Raw genomic sequence first — 18251 nt, forward strand, 5'->3', positions numbered from 1 at the left:
TTGGTTGACTTAAAAAGCCGGGCATGAGCCGGGCGTGGTGGCGCATGCTTGTAATCCCAGCATTTGGGAGGCTGAGACGGGAGGATAGCGGTTTGCAGACAGCCTCAGCTACTTAGTGAGGCCCTCTGCAACTCAGTGAGACCCGGTTTCAAAATAAAGAATAAGCCGGGCGTGGTGGCGCACGCCTGTAATCCCCGCGCTTGGGAGGCAGAAACAGGAGGATCGCGCAGGTTTGAAGCCAGCCGCGCGGGCTGGTTTAGGAGACCCTGTTTCCAAATAAAAATGTAAAAATAGGTCTGGGAGTGTAGCCCGGAGGTAGAAGGGCTTCCAGGAACCCCAGTACCACCAAAAAAAAAAAAAAAAAAAAAAGAATAAAAAATTGGACAGGGGGTGTAGCTCGGAGGTCAAATGCCTCTGGGTTCCATCATCAGACCCGCAAAAAAAAAAAAAAAAAAAAAAAAAAAAAGCCGGGCATGGTGGCGCATGCTTGTAATCCCAGCATTTAGGAGGCTGAGACAGGAAGATCTAGTAGCCAGCCTCAGCTACATAGTGAGGCCCTTTGCAACTCAGTGAGACATTGCCTCAACATAAAGAATAAAAAATAGGGCTGGGGGTGCAGCTCCCAGGTGGAATGCCCCTGGGTTCCATCTCCAGTATCACACACACACACACAAAAAGAATTTGGTTGGCTTATTGGTTGGGCTGTGCATTATGATGATAGTGACCTCAGTGATGATTCTCCCTTTTCTCCCTGGGGCTACACAAAGTTAGTAGGTTTAATTGAAAACAAGCTATCCGTGTGTGTGTGTGTGTGTGTGTGTGTGTGTGTGTGTGTGTGTGTGTGTTTCTGTGGCTGGAACCCAGGGACCTTCTACCTCCAGGCTACACTGCCAGACCTATTTTATATTTTATTTGGAAACACGGTCTCACTAAGTTGCTGAGAGTGCCTGGCTAGCTGAGGCTGGCTTTGAACCTGCGTGATCCTCCTGTCTCAGCCTCCTAAGTGCTGGGATTACAAGCGTGCACCACCACACCCGGCTCTCCCCTAGCCTTTAGTGACTCCCCTGAGTGGACAGGAGTTCCTTGCTGTTTTGAGTACTGAAGCCCCCCTACACACACACACGTTATTCTGTGGAAGGATTTGGACCACATCAGATCATTCCTGGCAGCTAAGTCAAATGTACTCCCTGTAGATGCGAGTGGTTTATTCTTGTTGCCAGACCGAAAGCCCAAAGAGAGATACTTACCTATGAGAACACGATTTTTCTCCTACTCTGTGACATTGCACAGTTTGGGATTTAATACCTTTCTTCTCCCCCATGCAGAACATTGACATCACCAACTTCAGCAGCAGCTGGAGCGACGGCCTGGCCTTCTGTGCGCTTCTCCACACCTACCTGCCCGCCCACATCCCGTACCAGGAGCTGAAGAGCCAGGAGAAAGTGAGTGGAGTGGCGTGGCCATCCCTGCGCCCCTCTGGAGATGCGAGGGGAGTTCCTGGCCGCGCTGGTGCATCCCCGTGAGGATGGCATTCATAGAGCTGGAGTAGATGTTAGGCTATTGGTGCCAGGCACAGATGCCCACGGAGCATGCCACCGCCACACAGAGTCCCCTTCTCAGCAGATACAGTACACACCCCTGGTTACCCAGAAAGCCCACCAAAGGCCAGTTTACCGTGGCCGCAGAGAAGATCCTCTCACCTCTGGCCAGAGCAAAATCCTGATGGATTCGCACCTTCATGGTTTTAAGACCTAGGCCAGCATTTTTCGAGGCTGTTCGAGGGCTTGGAGTGTAGCTCAGTGGCAAGAGGCCTGGGTTCAATTCCCAGCACTGAAAAGAAAAAAAAAATCTATTCCAGAGAACCAGGAAGCTCCACCAAAATGAATTCCTTGGTAAATAAGGAAACTATTTATAATAATCACTTTTTATGTCTTTGTTTGTAGATGGTACTAGGGACTGAACCCAAAAGCATTTTACCTCTGAGCTACATTCCCAGCCCTATTTTATTTTATTTTATTTTATTTTATTTATTTATTTTTGTGGTGCCAGTGGTTGAACCCAGGGGCATTCTTTTCTGAGCTACACCCTCAGCCATGTATTTTAGTTTTTATTTTGAAACAGAGTCTCATGCCAGGTGTGGTGGCGCACGCTTGTAATCCCCGGGCTTGGGAGGTGGAGACAGAAGGATCGCGCAGGTTCGAAGCCAGCCGCTCTGGCTTAAGAGACCCTGTTTCCAAGTAAAAATATAAAAATAGGTCTGGAAATATAGCCCAGAGGTAGAAGAGTTTCCAGGAAGCCCAGTACCACCAAAAAAAAAAAAAAAAAGAAAAAAAGAAAAAGAAAGAAAAAAAAAAGGAAACAGAGTCTCACATAGTTAATAAAAGTCTCACTACTGGCTGAGGCTGTTCTTGAACCTGTAACCCTGGTGTCTCAGCCTTCCAAGTACTGGGAAGCACCACCACGCCTGGCTTTATTTTTCATTTTGAAGCATGGTCTCACTAAGTTGCAGAGGGTCTCAGGAGGTGGCTGAGACTGGCCAAGAACCTGTGATCCTGTCTCAGCCTCCCAAGTGTTAGGATTACAGGTGTGTGCCACTTGTCACTTTACCCAACTTTGTTTTGTTTTGTTTTTGTTGTTCTGAGGGTGGAACCCAGGGGCCTTCTACCTCTGGCCTATACTCCCAGACCTATTTTATATTTTTATTTGGAAACAGGGTCTCACTAAGTTGCTGAGAGCCTCACTAAGTAGCTGAGGCTGGCTTTGAACCTACGTGATCCTCCTGTCTCAGACTCCCAAGCACGGGGATTACAAGTATGCACCACCACACCCGGCATTTTTTTTTTTCTTTATTTAGTACTGGGGATTGAACCCAGGGATTTCTACCTCCAGGCCACCATCTCAACTGTGTGTGTGTGTGTGTGTGTGTGTGTGTGTGTGTGTGTGTTGCTTAGGGATTGAACCCAGGGGCATTCTACCTCTGAACTACAACCCTAGCCCTATTTTATTTTTATGTTGAAACTGGGTCTCGCTAAGTTGCTGGGAGCCTTGCTAAATTACTAAAGCTGGCTTCAAACCTTCAATCCTCCTATCTCAGTCTCCCAAGTATTTGAATTACAGGCATGTGCCACCACGCCTGGCTCCCAGCCCTTTTTTATTTCTTAATTTGCAAGAGGGGTTTCACTAAATTGCTGAGGCAGACCTCAAACCTGTGATCCTCCTATCTCACTAAGCTTCTTATTCTTACAAAAAAATACCTGATACTTGATAAAGAAAAGAGGTTTATTAGCGAGGCATGGTAGTACATGATTGTAATGCCAGAACTTTGAAGGTTAAGAAAGAAAGATCACTGGTTGAAGGCAGGCCTCAGAAACTTAGTGAGTTCCTGAGCAATTTAGTGAGACCCTGTTTCAAAATAAAAAATAAAATAGTGCTGAGGGTGTAGCTCAGAGGTTGAAGGCCACTGGGTCCAATCTCAAGGAAGAAAGAGAGAGAGAAGGAGGGAGGGAAAGAAAAGGTAGTCCATTTAGCTCATAGTTGGGGAGGCTGAAGATCCGGGATTTGGCAGCCTCGTCTGCTCAGCCTCTGGTGAGGGCCTTGGGCAGATGGCATCACAGTGGTAAGAACACATGCAGAAGAGGTTATAGAGCCGGACGTGGTGGTGCACACAGATTGAACTCGGGGGCATCCTACCTCCAAACTATACCCCAAGCCCTTTTTTTTATTATTATTATTTTGAAACAGGGCCTCTCTAAATTGCTGAGGCTGGCCTTGAACCTGGGATCCTTCTGTCTCATCCTCTCAAGAACTGGGATTCCAGGAGTGTACCATCACACCATGCCCATCTATGTCCCATCTCTTAAGAGTTCCACCACCACCTGGGGGCCAGGCTTTTGGCTCGGGAACCTTATGGGGGGGGGGGCGCTCCAGCCATAGCCAATGGATAACCATGCAGAGGTGTAGAAATGAGGATGGAAAAGCAAACCTCTGAGCTCCAGTGCCCATGGACCAGGTACTGGGCCAGGACCAGCAGAGGGGACCAAGAGGCAGCAGCCAGAGGGTAGAAGAGCAGGGATCACAAGGTGTCCTCTAGGCCAAGGGCAGGCTACCGCCCAAGCCACGCCTGCATCTCCCTGGCCTAGGAATCTGTGCCCTCCCCACCCTCTTGACTTGACATTACACAGTGATTTTCTAGCTGCCATCAAACAATTCAAAGGAATCCCAAGACCTTCCTAAAGCTGTGGTATAAGTTTAAGCACATGCACACACTCCCTCTAGAACCTGTGCCTCCCCGGAAGTGTGACCTGTTTGTCCACTGTCAACAGACCTGGCTCCTTTGTCTCAGATCAATACGGATCTGTTGGAAAATAATGGGCCCGCAAGTGTTTGCTCTCACACTTGGAATCAGAGCCTCACTTCCTGGTGACAAAACCACAGCCTCACTCTGTACCCCGAGACGCCTGTACCCCACACCCTCCAGCTGCCCAGCCTCTTCTCCGCACCCCTGACACCCCTGCGCCCAACGGCCCCAGCTGCGGGAACGTGTGCAGGGCAGGCAGACACCATAGCACTCTCCTTTCTGCTCATCTTACAGGACAGAGTACCCTTGCTTTCCCACATATCAGGTCCAGTTCCTCCTTCTGGTCTATCCTACCACCATCAGAGAACATCACGGTGAAAGCCCTGGGCCTGTGATGTGGGTCAGTAGTCAACTCCAGATACCTGCCAGGTGATGTTTTAAGATCTCTCAGCTTCTAGCCCCCCTGTCGACTCAGCTGGGGTTTTACCACCCGTCCCCCACTCCCCGAAGGAACAGGGGCTACAGCAGTGTCAGGACCTCCCAGGGTGCGCTGAGCATGCCGGGTGAGACACCAAGCTGATTACGGCCATGAGGAAGGATTTTCAAAATAATGTATCAAGAGCCGGGCGTGGTGGCGCGCCCTTGTAATCCCAGCGCTTGGGAGGCTGAGACAGGAGGATCCCACAGGTCCAAAGCCAGCCTCAGCTACTGAGTGAGGCTCTCAGCAACTCAGTGAGACCCTGTTTCCAAATAAAGTGTAAAATAGGTCTGGGAGTATAGCCTGGAGGTAGAAAAACCCCAGGTTCCACCCCCAGTACCACACACACACACACACACACACACACACACACACACACACACATAATAAATAAATAAAATTTGAAAAGACTAAAAAATAGGACCGGAGGTGTAGCTTGGAGATAGAATGCCCCTGGGTTCCATTCCTAGTACTGAAAGAAAAAAGAAAAAGAAAAAATAACCCATGTGTTGAGAAATGCCTTCTTAGACCTTACTAGTAATCAAATAATACACATTAAAACAATAAAATGCCATATTTAGCCTGATACTTTAGCAGAGCCTTTTAGAACTCATGGTGTTCTTTCTAGGTAAGGATACTTCCATCTCCTTTAAAAAAAAAAAAAGCCAGGCGTGGTGGCACATGCTTATAATCCCAGCATTCGGGAGGTTGAGACTGGAGGATCGCGGTTCGCGGACAGCCTCAGCTACTTAGTGAGGCCCTCTGCAACTCAGTGAGACCCGGTTTCCACATAAAGAATAAAACATAGGGCTGGGGGTATAGCTCGGAGGTTGAATGCCCCTGGATTCCATCCCCAGACACACACAAAAAAGGTCCCTTAATACACTATTGCCAGAACTGGAAACTGGTACAACGTTTCAGAAAGCTTCTTGGCAGTACATCTCAAAACCGTGATTTGTTAAGCTGCGCGTAGTGGCGCACGCTTGTAATCCCAGCATTTGGGAGGCAGAGACTGGAGGATAACAATTCGCAGCCAGCCTCAGCTACTTAGTGAGGCCCTCTGCAACTCAGTGAGACCCTGTTTCAAAATAAAGAATAAAAAGTAGGGCTGGAGTGTAGCTTGGAGGTAGAATGCCCCTGGATTCCATCCCAAGTACCACAAAACAAAGCAAACAAACAAAAAACCTGCCAATTGTTTATGTTCAGATCCTTGCCTAGGCAACATAATGAGATCCAGTCCCTGCCCCTCCTCAAAGAGAGCTTTGTACATAATTTTATACTCTTTTCCAGTTCCCCCATGGCGTTCAGTCTGCCCTTGCCTGAGAGTCTGTAGTCTAAGACCAAAGCATTTGCTTTGATACTAAAGCCAAGTCTTTGATTTAGAACCTGGTCATAGCCACATGGAGTACATACCTGTAATCCCAGTACTTGGGAGGCCGAGACAGGAAGATTAAAGGCTTAAGGCCAGCCGCTTAGTGAGACTTTATTTCATATTAAAAATAAAATAAAATAGAGCTAGCCAGGTGTGATAGCATATGCTTTTAATCCCAGTACTTAAGAGGGAAAGACAGGAGGATCACAGGTTCACAGAGGCCCTCTGCAACTTAGACTCTGTTTCAAAATAAAGAATTAAAAAATAGGGGGCTAGGGGTATAGCTCAGAGATAGAATGCCCCTGGGTTCCATCCCCAGTAAAACACACACACACACACACACACACACACAACCCAGCCGGGCATGGTGACGCATGCTTGTAATCCAGCATTTGGGAGGCTAAGACAGGAAGATCACTTAGTGAGGCCCTTTGCAACTTAGTGAGACCCTTTTTTGAAATAAAGAATAAAAAATAGGGCTGGGGGTGTAGCTCAGAGGTAGAATGGCCCTGGTTCAATCCCTGTACCACAAAAAAGAGAGAGAGAGACACACTATGGTTTCTGTACCACAGAGAGAGAGAGAGAGACAGACAGACAGACAGACAGAAACAGACACCATGGTTTGCATATTAATTTGCTTGTTTGTTGTGTATTGTTACTGAGAATCTGTGGGGAATACCAGTTGGTGTTTCTTTTCCTAGCAAAAGGTACCTTTTTGGTTGATGATTTCAATCTTTTTTGTCTTTTCCCTCTAGAAGAGGAACCTTTTGTTGGCATTTGAAGCAGCTGAGAGTGTAGGCATCAAACCCAGCCTGGTGAGTCTCCTAATGTGTATCCTTTGGGTATTTCATTCTGCTTATATGACAAAGAACTTGCTAGAACCCTGAAATCCACTCGCAGGTCTGTTATTCATGATCCTTAATATAGTTATCCATTTGGTCTGATCACATATGATTTAAGAGTTTTTTCTTTTTTTTTTTTTTCAGTACTGGGGATGAAAACCAGGGGCAAATTCTATCTCTGGGCTATACCCTCAGCCCTATTTTTATTTTTTTATTTTGAAACAGGGTTTCACTGAATTGCAAAGGGCCTCACTAATAGCTGAGGCTGTCCAGGAACCAAGATCCTCCTGTCTCAGCCTCCCAAATGCTGGGATTACAAGTGTGCGCCACCATGCCCGGCCTTAGGATTTTTTTTTTAATTATTGACCCCCTGGGCCCTCACAAAAGTCCTGACAGGTGGGACCAGAGGCGCATTCAGTTAATAAGATTCCATAAGCCGGGCGTGGGCGTGGTGGCGCACACTTGTAATCCCAGCATTCGGGAGGCTGAGACCGGAGGATTGTGGTTCACGGACAGCCTCAGCTACTTAGTGAGGCCCTCTGCAACTCAGTGAGACCCGGTTTCAAAATAAAGAATAAAAAATCGGGATGGGGGTGTAGAATGCCCCTGGATTCCATACCCAGTATGGCAATACATAAATATATATATATATGTGTGTGTGTGTGTGTGTGTGTGTGTATGTGTATACACACACACACACACACACACACACACAGCTATGAAGCAGCAGAAGTGAGAGTCAGACAGGCTGGCCCAAGATTGCGAGCTCCCCACCACTGGGTAACGTGCACCTGCGCCAGCTGTGTCCACCTTCCAGGTTCTTCAAGCATATTTATCTCTAGTTCAGTATCTACAGGCCTGTTATGTTATGATTCATCTAATTATATGGCATATTTCTACCCTCTGCCCAAGGCAATGGGTCCCCAGGAGCAAGAACCTCATCATTTTTTCAACTGTCTTTGTTTTTTCTTTTTTCCCTGTAGTCCTAGGATTGAACCCAGGGGCTTTCTACCTCCAAGCTATATCCTCAGCCCTGTTTTCTTTTCTATTTTGATATAGGTTCTCTCTGAATTGCTGGGGCTGGCCTCAAACCTGTAATCCCCGCTCAGCCTCCCAAGTACTGGGCCTGTAGGCGTGCACTGTCTCTGGACATCTTAAAACCATTTTTTTTTTAGTACTGGGAGTTGAGCCCAGGGGCATTCTGCCTCTGAGCTAGACCCCAAGCTCTATTTAATTTAATTTTTTTTTTTTTGAAACAGGGTTTCACTAAGTTGAGGAGGGCTCTGCCACATTGCCAAGGTTGGTCTCTAACTCACGGTCCTCCTGTCCCACCCCCCCAAATCCTGAGATTACAGGCGGGCACCACCATGCCTGGCCAGCTATTTTAACCATTTTTTAAGGAGTGTGAAGCACTGTGGAGTAGTGTGTTATTGTGCAATCATCACCACCCTCCATTAACGCTCCCTGTCTTGCAAAGCGAACACTGTGCACCCATTAAACATTAGCTCCCTGACCCCCACCCCGGCCCCTGGCAGCTGCATTCCGCTCTCTGTCTCTGGGGGTTGACCTGCTGCAGGTGCCTCGGGTGTATGGGTGTATTGTCACCCACTGCCATTTGTCATGTAGCATTTGTTCCTCTGACAGGCTGGCTCAACATTGTGCGGCGTCCTCAGCATTCGTCCATGTTTCTCGTGTTACATTTCCCCTCCCTGTAAGGCCCAAGAGCGCCCCGTTGTGTGATTGCCACGCTCCGCCCACTGGGTGCTGGGGTTCCTCCTCCTCTTTTGGCTTTTATGAGCCACGCTGCCGGGAACATGGCTGCACAAGTCCCAGATCTGTTTGATAACTGAGTTAACTGTTCTTGGAACAATACCAGGTTGTAGATTGCAGTTAACAAATATGTGCTCTTAAATGAAGAGAAAGGGAAGCTTCCATAAGTGGCTAATGTTAGTTATCAGGTCATCTATACCAGCGTATTGAGGAACATCCCAGCCTGGGGTGTGGTTCAGAGGTAGAAAGCAACTGGGTTCAATTCCCAGGACTACAAAATAGATAAATAAAAACTCAGAATGCTCTTCACAAGAACAGTAGATTTCTTCAAAGATTTTCAGATGTGTTAACAATGTATGTGTGTATGTATGTATATGTGTGTGTGCATATATATATTAGTATTATATTACATATATTACTAGGTATTAAGCCCAGGGACATTTTGCCCCAGTGCCACACCCCAACTCTTTTTCTTGTTGTTGTTGTTGTTGTTGTTGTTGTTGTTGTTGTTGTTGAAACAGGATCTCACTGAGTTGCCCAGGGGCTCACTAAGTTGCTGAGGCCGTCCTCAATACTGCAATCTTCCTGACTCAGCCTCCCAAGTACTGGGATAACAGGCATACGTCACCTTGCTGGGTCCCCCATTTTTTTTTTTATTTTGCAGTACTGGGGATGAAACCCAGGATATACCTCCAAGCTACACCCCCAGTCCTATTTTTTATTTTGAAACATGGCGTTACTGAGTTGCAAAGGGCCTTGCTAAGTAGCTGAGACTTAGCTGAGACTGTCCATGAACCACAATCCTCCTGTCTCAGCCTCCCATGCTGGGATTACAAGCATGCACCACCATGCCTGGCTCCCAAAATATTTTTACTTTAGTTGCTAATAGTGTAAGATGGTCTGAGTTAAGCTGTGACTGTTGATTGTGCCCTGAATCCCAGGAGATGAGACACATTCCCCCTCACAGAGAGAAGTGTTGGGCTTCCCTTCCTTACCCATCTGCCTCCGAGTCAACATGCTCAGTCTTTATCTCTGCTTTCCCAGGTTGCCATCTGCAATAAGACAGTCCCTCCTGTTGTCAGACTCCCAGCCTGTTCGTCAGTCAGTGTGTACCCCTTACTACAATGGTCTAGGTGGTTGGAGATTTTTTTTTTTCCAGCACTGGGCATCAAACCCAGGGGCCATCCACCACAGAGCAACAGAGTGACACCCACCCTTTGTATTTTTTTTTTATTGCATAACAGGTCTCACTATGTCGCCCAGGCTGGCCTCTTGAAGTCTTCCTGTTTCTGCCTCCCTGGTTGTTGGAGTTACAGGCCTGCGCTCTCTCCCCCCCCACACACACACCCACCCAGCAGGGGGAACTTTGGATCCTTGTAATCTGGAAGTTTTGTTTTTTTCTTTTTATTTACCTTTATTTCTTTGTTTGGGGTGTGTGTGTGTGTGTGTGTGTGTGTGTGTGTGTGTGTGTGTGTGTTACTGGGGATGGATCTCAGGGGGGTTCTATATCTGAGCTACATCACCAGCCCTTTTTTTTTTTTAATTAATTAATTTATTTATTTTGCGGTACTGGGGATGGAACTCAGGGGCATTCAACCTCCAAGCAACACCTCGGCCCTATTTTTTTTCTTTCTTTTATTCTTTCTTTCACTTGTTCTTTCTCTCTTTTCTTTCTTTCTTTTTTGTGGTGCTAAGGCTGAAATCCAGGGGCCTTCTACTTCTGGGCTACACTCCCAGACCTATTTTATACTTTATTTGGAAACCGGGTCTCACTAAGTTGCTGAGAGCCTCACTAAGTAGCTGAGGCTGGCCCTGAACCTGTGCGATCCTCCTGGCTCAGCCTCCCAAGCGCGGGGATTACATGCGTGTGCCACCATGCCCGGCTTTTTATTCCTTATTTTGAAACAGGATCTCACTAAATTGCAGAGGGCCTCATTAAGTAGCTGAGGCTGGCCGCAAACCTGCGATCCTCCTGTATTAGCCCCCCAAGTACTGGGATTATAAGCATGGGCCACCAAACCCAACTTTGTTTTTTCTTTGTAGATAGTTTCTAGGCATATCTGCACAGATAGTCCTGCTTGTTCCTTTCCCGCCCCTTCCCCATGAGTAACAGTATGCTGATCATTTTTAGCAGAGCCGGGAGCAAGGTGAGTGAGATGTATTTAGACGTCGTTGAGTTGGAGGATGAATGGCACCTCAATAGCCTCTGCTGCAGCGCCACCGCCCAGGAACAGATGGGCTCAGCTTGGCCTGATTTTCCCACCACGTCTCAGCTCCTGGCTTTACATCAGAGTTCTTTCCTGCTGCTCTCTTGTGACCACAAAAGAATCCAAATTTAAACTCAAAGTTAATTATTAAACTAGTTCAGTTGCACAAGTTTCCAAAAGGTTTACGTGAGTGCTCTGTAGGCTGCCCCTGTCACTTTCTGGTGTCTCTTAGTTTGCTTATTGCAAGCTTAGTTGCATAAAAAAAAAATGAGAAAGAAGCAAACTAACAAAAATAGATAAATAGATGCGAGAAACTTAATAAATTAAGAGGGGAAAAAAATCGGGTATGGTGGCATACACTTTTAATCCCAGTACTTGGGAGGCTGAGGCAGGAGGATCGCAGGTTTGCTGCCAGCCTCAGCAACTTAGTGAGACTCTGTTTCAAAATAAAGAAAAAATGAGCCAGGCATGGTGGTGAATGCTTGTAATCCCCGCGCTTGGGAGGCGTAGACAGGAGGATCGTGCAGGTTCGAAGCCAGCCGCGCTGGCTTTAAGAGACCCTGTTTCCAAATTAAAAATAGGTCTAAGGAGTGTAGCCCAGAGGTAGAAGGGCTTCCAGGAACCCCAGTACCACCAAAAAGTAAAGAAAGAAAGGAAGAAAGAAAGAGAAAGAGAGAAAGAGAGAAAGAAAGAAAGAAAGAAAGAAAGAAAGAAAGAAAGAAAGAAAAGCTCAAAGGTAGAATAACCCTGGGTTCCATTCCCAGTACTAAAAAAAAAAAATTAAAACAACATTAAAGCCGGGCGTGGTGCTGTACACTTATAATCCCAGCATTTGGGAGGCTGAGACTGTATGATCGCGGTTTGTGGCCAGCCTCAGCTACTTAGTGAGGCCCTCCACAACTTAGTGAGACCCTGTATCAAAATAAGGAATAAAAAATAGGGCAGGGGGCATAGTTCAGAGGTCTGATGCACCTGGATTTCATCTCCAGACATTAAAAAAAAAAATGGTAACACCAGGCGTGGTGGCGCACGCTTGTAATCCCCGCGCTTGGGAGGCGGAGACAGGAGGATCGTGCAGGTTCGAAGCCAGCCATGCTGGCGTAAGAGACCCTGTTTCAAAAACATAAAAAAAAAAAAAATAGGTCTGGGAGTGTAGCCTGGAGGTAGAAGGGCTTCCAGGAACCCCAGTACCACCAAAAAAAAAAAAAAATGGTAACACTTTATGCTAGTAAACTATTATTTTGTTGTTGTTGTTGTTGTTGTTGTTTGGAACTAGGGATTGAATCCAGGAGCATTGTGTCCTACCTTTAAGCTACACTTCCAGCTATCTATCTATTTATTTGGAAACAGGGTGTCACTGAGTTACTAAGGGCCTCACTAAGTAGCTGCATATGTCCTTGAATCTGAGATCTTTCGTGTCTCAGCCTCCCAGCATGCCTGGGATTGCAGGCAAACGCCACCGTGCCCAGCTCCCTAGTTAATTGCTTTAGTCAGCATTCTCCCTGTTGTGACCCACAATACCTGACAACTAAAGCTTACAGGAAGGAAGATTGCTTTGCTCACGGTTCTGGAGGTTTCAGTTCTTGTTATCCAGGTCACATCTGTGGAGCTTAGGGCATGGCAGCAGGAAGTAGAGAGAATGGGGAGGGGACAAATATAGCCCCCAAGGCCACACCCCCAGTGACTCACTTCTCCAGCCACACCCACCCGCCCAGGTGTCCTCCCAGAAAATCCAGGAATCCATCCATGGGTTTACCCACTTGAGGAGATTAGAATTCTCCTGACCCAGTCATTTCATCTCCGAGCGCATTGCATTGTCAACACATGGGCTCTTCCAGCGAGCATTCTATATACAAACCATAACAAATGAATGGCTTGAATTGGTTCAAGGCTTTTATGGAGTTTCTCTTGAGGAACTAATTCAATAAAAGAAAACATACCGATACTTACTGCCAACACTGCAGAGCCACACATTGTGTTCCATGTGGGCAGCAGCCCCTGGGGACCGTGGGCATTCCCTGCAGTGAGAGGCAGCGAGGCAGCCCAGCCCCATGGAGAGTGGTGTGTGAAAATGTCCAGGGAAAGCCGGGTGTGGTGGCGCACGCTTGTAATCCCAGCATTCGGGAGGCTGAGACTGGAGGATCGCAGTTCACGGACAGCCTCAGTTACTTAGTAAGGCCCTCCGCAACTTAGTGAGACCCTGTCTCAAAATAAAGAATAAAAAATAGGGCAGAGGGTGTAGCCCAGAGATCAAATGCTCCTAAGTTACATCCCCAAACCCGCAAAAAAAAAAAAAAAGAAATGTCCAGGGAGCCAGGTGTGATGAAACACACCTGTAATCCCAGTGCTGGGGAAACTGAGACAGGAGTCTCGCAGGTTCAAGGATAGCCTCAACAACTTAGTAAGGTTCTCAGCAACCCAGCAAGACCCTGTTTCAAAACAAATAATAAAAAGGGATGGGGAGCTGGGTGTGGTGGTGCACGCTTGTAATCCCAGCATTTGGAAGCCTGAGATGGGAAGATCACAGTTCATGGACAGTCTCAGCTGCTTAGTGAGGCCCTTTGCAACTCAGTGAGACCCTGTTTCAAAATAAAGAAAAAAAATAGGGCTAGGGGTATAGCTCAGAGGTAGAATGCCCCTGGGTTTCATCCCAAGTACCACAAAAAAAGGGGGGCATAGGTTGTAGTTTAGAGTTAGTACGCCCTTAGGTTCAGTTCCCAGTACAAAAAAAAAAAAAAAAAGAAAAGAAAAAAAAGGCCGGGCATGGTGGCGCAGGCTTGTAATCCCAGTACTTGGGAGGCTGAGACGGAGGATCACACACGTTCAAGGACAGCCTCAACTACTTAGTGAGGCTCTCAGCAACTTAGTAAGACCTTTTTTCCAAATAAAATATAAAATAGGTCTGGGAGTATCACCCAGAGGTAGAAAGCCCCTGGGTTCTATCCCCAGTACCACAAAGAATCTGTCTTTTTTTTTTCTTTTGCAGAACTAGGGGTTGAACCCAGCGGCATTCTACCTTCGAGCTACTCCCTCAGCCCTATTTTTTATTCTTAATTTTGAAACAGTCTCACTAAGTTGTGGAGGGCCTCCCTAAGTAGCTGAGGCTGACCCGCGAACTTGTGATCATCCTGTCTCAGCCTCCCAGTTACTGGGATTACAAATGTGCACCACCATACCCAGCTATGGGTGACTATTTCTTTGCAAAACTTTTTTTTTTGGTTCTGGGGATTGAACCCAAGAATGCTCTACTGCTGAGCTACCTTCCCAGCCCTTTTTTTTTTCTTTTTTTTTTTTTTTTGGTGGTACTGGGGGTGGAACCCAGAGGCTTTCTACCTCCGGGATATACTCCCAGACCTTTTTTTAAATATTTTTATTTGGAAACAGGGTCTCACTAAGTTGCTGAAAGCCTCACTAAGTAGCTGAGGCTGGCTTCTAACCTGTGTGATCCTCCTGTCTCAGCCTCCCAAGCATGCGCCACCACGCCCGGTTTCCCAACCCTTTTTATTTTGTGTTTTGAGAGAGGGTTTTGCTAAATTGCCAAGGGTCTTACTAAGACCTCCATGAAGCTGGCCTTGAACCTTTGATCTCTCGTTCCTAACCTTCCAAGTACTGGGATTAAATGTCTGCTCCGCTATTCCCAGTTTTTCAAAACTTTCTTTTTCTTGGGAGACTGGGACAGGAGGATATCAGGTTTGAAACCAGCCTCAGCAATTTAGTGAGTCTCAGAAACCTAGCAAGACCTTACTTTTTTTTTTTTTTTTTTTTTTGGTACTGGGGATGAAACCCAGGGGCACTGTACCTCCGAGCTATACCTCCAGCCTTGTTTTATTTATTTATTTATTTATTTATTTATTTATTTATTTATTGTGGTACTGGGGATGGAACCCAGGGACCTTCTACCTCCAGGCTATACTCCCACACCTATTTCATATTTTATTTGGAAACAGGGTCTCACTATGTTGCTGAGAGCCTCACTAAGTAGCTGAGGCTGGCTTCGAACCTGCGCAATCCTCCTGACTCAGCCTCCCAAGTTCTGGTATTACAAGCGTGTGCCACCATGCCTGGCTCTAGTCTTTTTATTTTTGAAACAGGGTCTCACTGAGTTGTGAAGGGCCTCACTAGGTATCTGAGGCTGTCCATGAACCACGATCCTCTTGTCTCAGCCTTCCAAATGCTGGGATTACAAGTGTATGTCACAGCTGGGCATGGTGGTGCTTGTAATCCCAGCATTCGGGAGGCTGAGACCTGAGGATCGAGGTTTGCAGACAGCCTCAGCTACTTACTGAGGCCCTCTGCAACTCAGTGAGACCCGGTTTCAAAATAAAGAATAAAAAATAGGGCAGGAGGTGTAGCTCAAAGGTCGAATGCCCCTGGGTTCCATCCCCAGACCCACCAAAAAAAAAAAAGAAAAGAAAAACAAGTGTGTGTCACCACACCCAACTTAAGACCTTACTTCAAAATAAAAAACAAAGAGGGTTGAGGGTGTAGTTCAGAGGAAGAACACACTGAGTTCAGTCCCTAGTACCGCAGAATAAAAATAAAGGTAAAAGGGACAGCGGCTCCTTAATAAATAGAATGGAAAAGTCTTTTTTACCCCAGCACCCCCAATACCGTCTGTGTTTGCCTGCACCTTCGTTTGTGTAGGTGAAGGATTCCGGACTGCTGAAGGAAACCTGTCCTTGTTCTACCTTCTAACTACACCTCCAGCCCTGTTTTAGTTTTATCCTGAAACAGGTCTCGCTAGGCTGATAAGAGTCTCACTACTTGCTGAGGCTGTCCTCGAACCTGCAACCCTCCTGTCTCCGCCTCTGCAGTGTGCGCACCACCACACCCGCTGACCTGTCCCCTTCTCTTGCAGGAGCTCAGTGAGATGCTCTACAGCGACCGACCCGACTGGCAGAGCGTGATGCAGTACGTGGCCCAGATCTATAAGTACTTTGAGACGTAAATCCCAGGGCCCGAGAGCAGCCGCCGCCTTTGGTCTGTCCTGGAAGCACCTGGTCTCTGTCCACCTTCCCTGCTCTGCCCACCACCTGGCCACCTGGGTTTCCAAGGAAGGCTCGAGCCAGAGGTCACACTCAATACGGAGCGGGGCTGGCTTCTGCTGTGTCCTTCTCAGTGTAAACGCGTTGGGCGTAAGTTGCAGGATCTTTGGTCTCCCACAGGGGGTGTGGAAGTAAAATGTCCCCCCAAGTCCTGGCCAAGGATCACTTCTGGGAGAACCGGAAGACATCACCACTCAGTCCCGTGCGACTTCCCGCGGAATCTGCACAGAGACTCGTGACCAACAGCGCCTGCAAACCAGTCTGGTTTTTCTTTTAAAATGCCCTTAGCTGGGTGAGGTGGCCCACTCCTGTGATCCCAGGACTTGGGAGGCTGAGGCAGGAGGCTTGCAGGTTTCAGGTTAACTTCAGCCACTGAGACCCTGTTTCCAAATAAAAAATAAAATGGGGTAGGGATGTGGCTCAGCAGTAGAATGCCCCTGGGGTCAATCCTCAGCAAAAATCAAAACACAAGAACTTTGTCCTTGCCACCCTCCCCCCAGATAACAGCAATACCCCACAAAACAGGAAAAGAAAGTAATTTTGGAAACCCCTTAGACCTGCCATTTGAAGGGAGATGATGAAGCTCCAGGTAACCATTTTAACACCTAACACTTGATTACACCTCTTAGATCTCAAAATCCCTTATTTGGGCCTTTGCTGTGCAGATGAGCCCGAGCCCGAGCCTTGAGAAGGGTCCCTCGGAGGCGGCCGATGGCGGGAAGTGTACACTGGCCCTGCAGCCCGTGCACAGTGGGTGGTTACAGGGCGAACTGGACACCACAGCCCTTGTCCGCGCACTTCTGCACAGCACCCACACACATTTCCCACACACAGAACTTGACAGTAGTAGGCATGGTCCAAATGGCCGTGTGTGTTGTGGTCTTACCATCTTTGCACAATTAAACAGGCAGCAGGTGTGCATCCCTCCAGACCTTGGCAGACACAGATCTAATCAGCTCCAGACAGACTCACGACTTAGTATTCCATTAGGCCTTTGACATCTGCAGGTAAAAAATGGGTTGTGGGTGCAGCGCGCAGAGGGAAGCGTAGATGCCCCTCGTTTCCTACCGTTACCTGATGGAGAGGGGAGGGTCCCCCCTCAAGTACCTAGTCCAGAGAGTCATTGGGTGACTTGTACTGTTCCTCTTAGGCAAACAAGTGTGCACCCCATGGCAAGGGAGGCTGCCATTCACACAGGCAGTGGAGGGAAACGCGTAAATGGCCCTCACTCGCTGTTTTAAGTGCCACATAGCACTGTGTTAGTGCCCCTCTCACAACGCACACCCTGACCTAAAGTCACCCAGAACTGTAATTACTGCCAAAATTATTTCAGGTGAACCCCTGAGCTGGGTGCAATGGCTCAGACCTATAACCCTAGTACTTGGGGGGCGGAGACAGAAGGGTCATAGACTCATAGCCAGCCTCAGCAACTTAGGTCCTATGCAACTTAATGAGACCCTGTTTCCAAGTAAAAAAATAAAATAGGGCTGGGGGTATAGCTCAGAGGTAGAATACCCCTGGGTTCCATCCCCAGCACCAATAAATAAATAAATAAGTGAACCTTTGATTGCTGATCTTGGCCGCTCATTCAGAGCCAGGTCACAGAAGCTGTGAGTCCAGCCTTTGTCCTGGGAGCAGACCTCAGTCCCCTCCTCTGGATGGGCCCTGATTATTAAGCTGCCAGGGCTGGTGGGGGGCCAGAGCCTCGGCCCCCCAGCCCTGCGCATTGTTCTCAGCTAGGCTCTGTGTCCCAATCACCTGGGAATCTTCTAGAAACCACATGCCCGGCCTACTTGTGTTGGTGGGTGAAAATATCTGGACAGGAGCAGAGGTGCGTTCTGTGTGTGTGTTCTGAGTCCTTGGGACACAGCCATGCAAAGAGGAAGTGCCTCATTTGAGGGGAGGCCCCATGGTAGGGCAGTAGCTGGGGACAACTGACCTTGTTTTCCTTTTTTTTTTTTTTTTTCAGTACTGAGGATTGAACCCAGGGGCATTCTACCTCTGAGCTACACTCCCAGCCCTATTTTTTTTATTACTTTCTTTTGATTTTTTTTTTTTTTTTTTTTTGGCAGTACTGGGGATGGAACCCAAGGGCATTCTACCTCTGACCTGTACCCCTACCCCTATTTTTTTTTTTTTTTTTTTTTTTTTAGTCTTCATTTTGAAACCGGGTCTCACTGAGTTGCAAAGGGCCTCACTAAGTAGTTGAGGCTGGCTGCGAACCATGATCCTCCTGTCTC

General features: G+C 47.5%; 1 protein-coding gene across 6 annotated transcripts in view; it reads left to right on the forward strand.

Annotated features, from left to right (window-relative positions):
- The window catches only part of SPECC1 (sperm antigen with calponin homology and coiled-coil domains 1), a gene marked incomplete at both ends in the record, with an annotated part of 188287 nt that extends 172373 nt beyond the window's left edge, over positions 1–15914 (forward strand). For 3 of the 6 annotated variants that reach the window (XM_080713175.1, XM_080713176.1, XM_080713179.1), the window contains 3 exons: positions 1326–1442; positions 6903–6962; positions 15825–15914. In XM_080713175.1, coding sequence (XP_080569301.1) covers positions 1326–1442; positions 6903–6962; positions 15825–15914 — 267 coding nt within the window. Of the gene's footprint in view, positions 1–1325; positions 1443–6902; positions 6979–15780 lie in introns of all 6 variants that reach the window. The other 3 variants (XM_080713174.1, XM_080713177.1, XM_080713178.1) reach the window with 3 other exon arrangements.
- Between the last annotated feature and the right edge of the window lie 2337 nt (positions 15915–18251).

This window comes from Muscardinus avellanarius (assembly GCF_963383645.1).
Source record: "Muscardinus avellanarius genome assembly, chromosome: 16".
NCBI lineage: Eukaryota > Metazoa > Chordata > Mammalia > Rodentia > Gliridae > Muscardinus > Muscardinus avellanarius.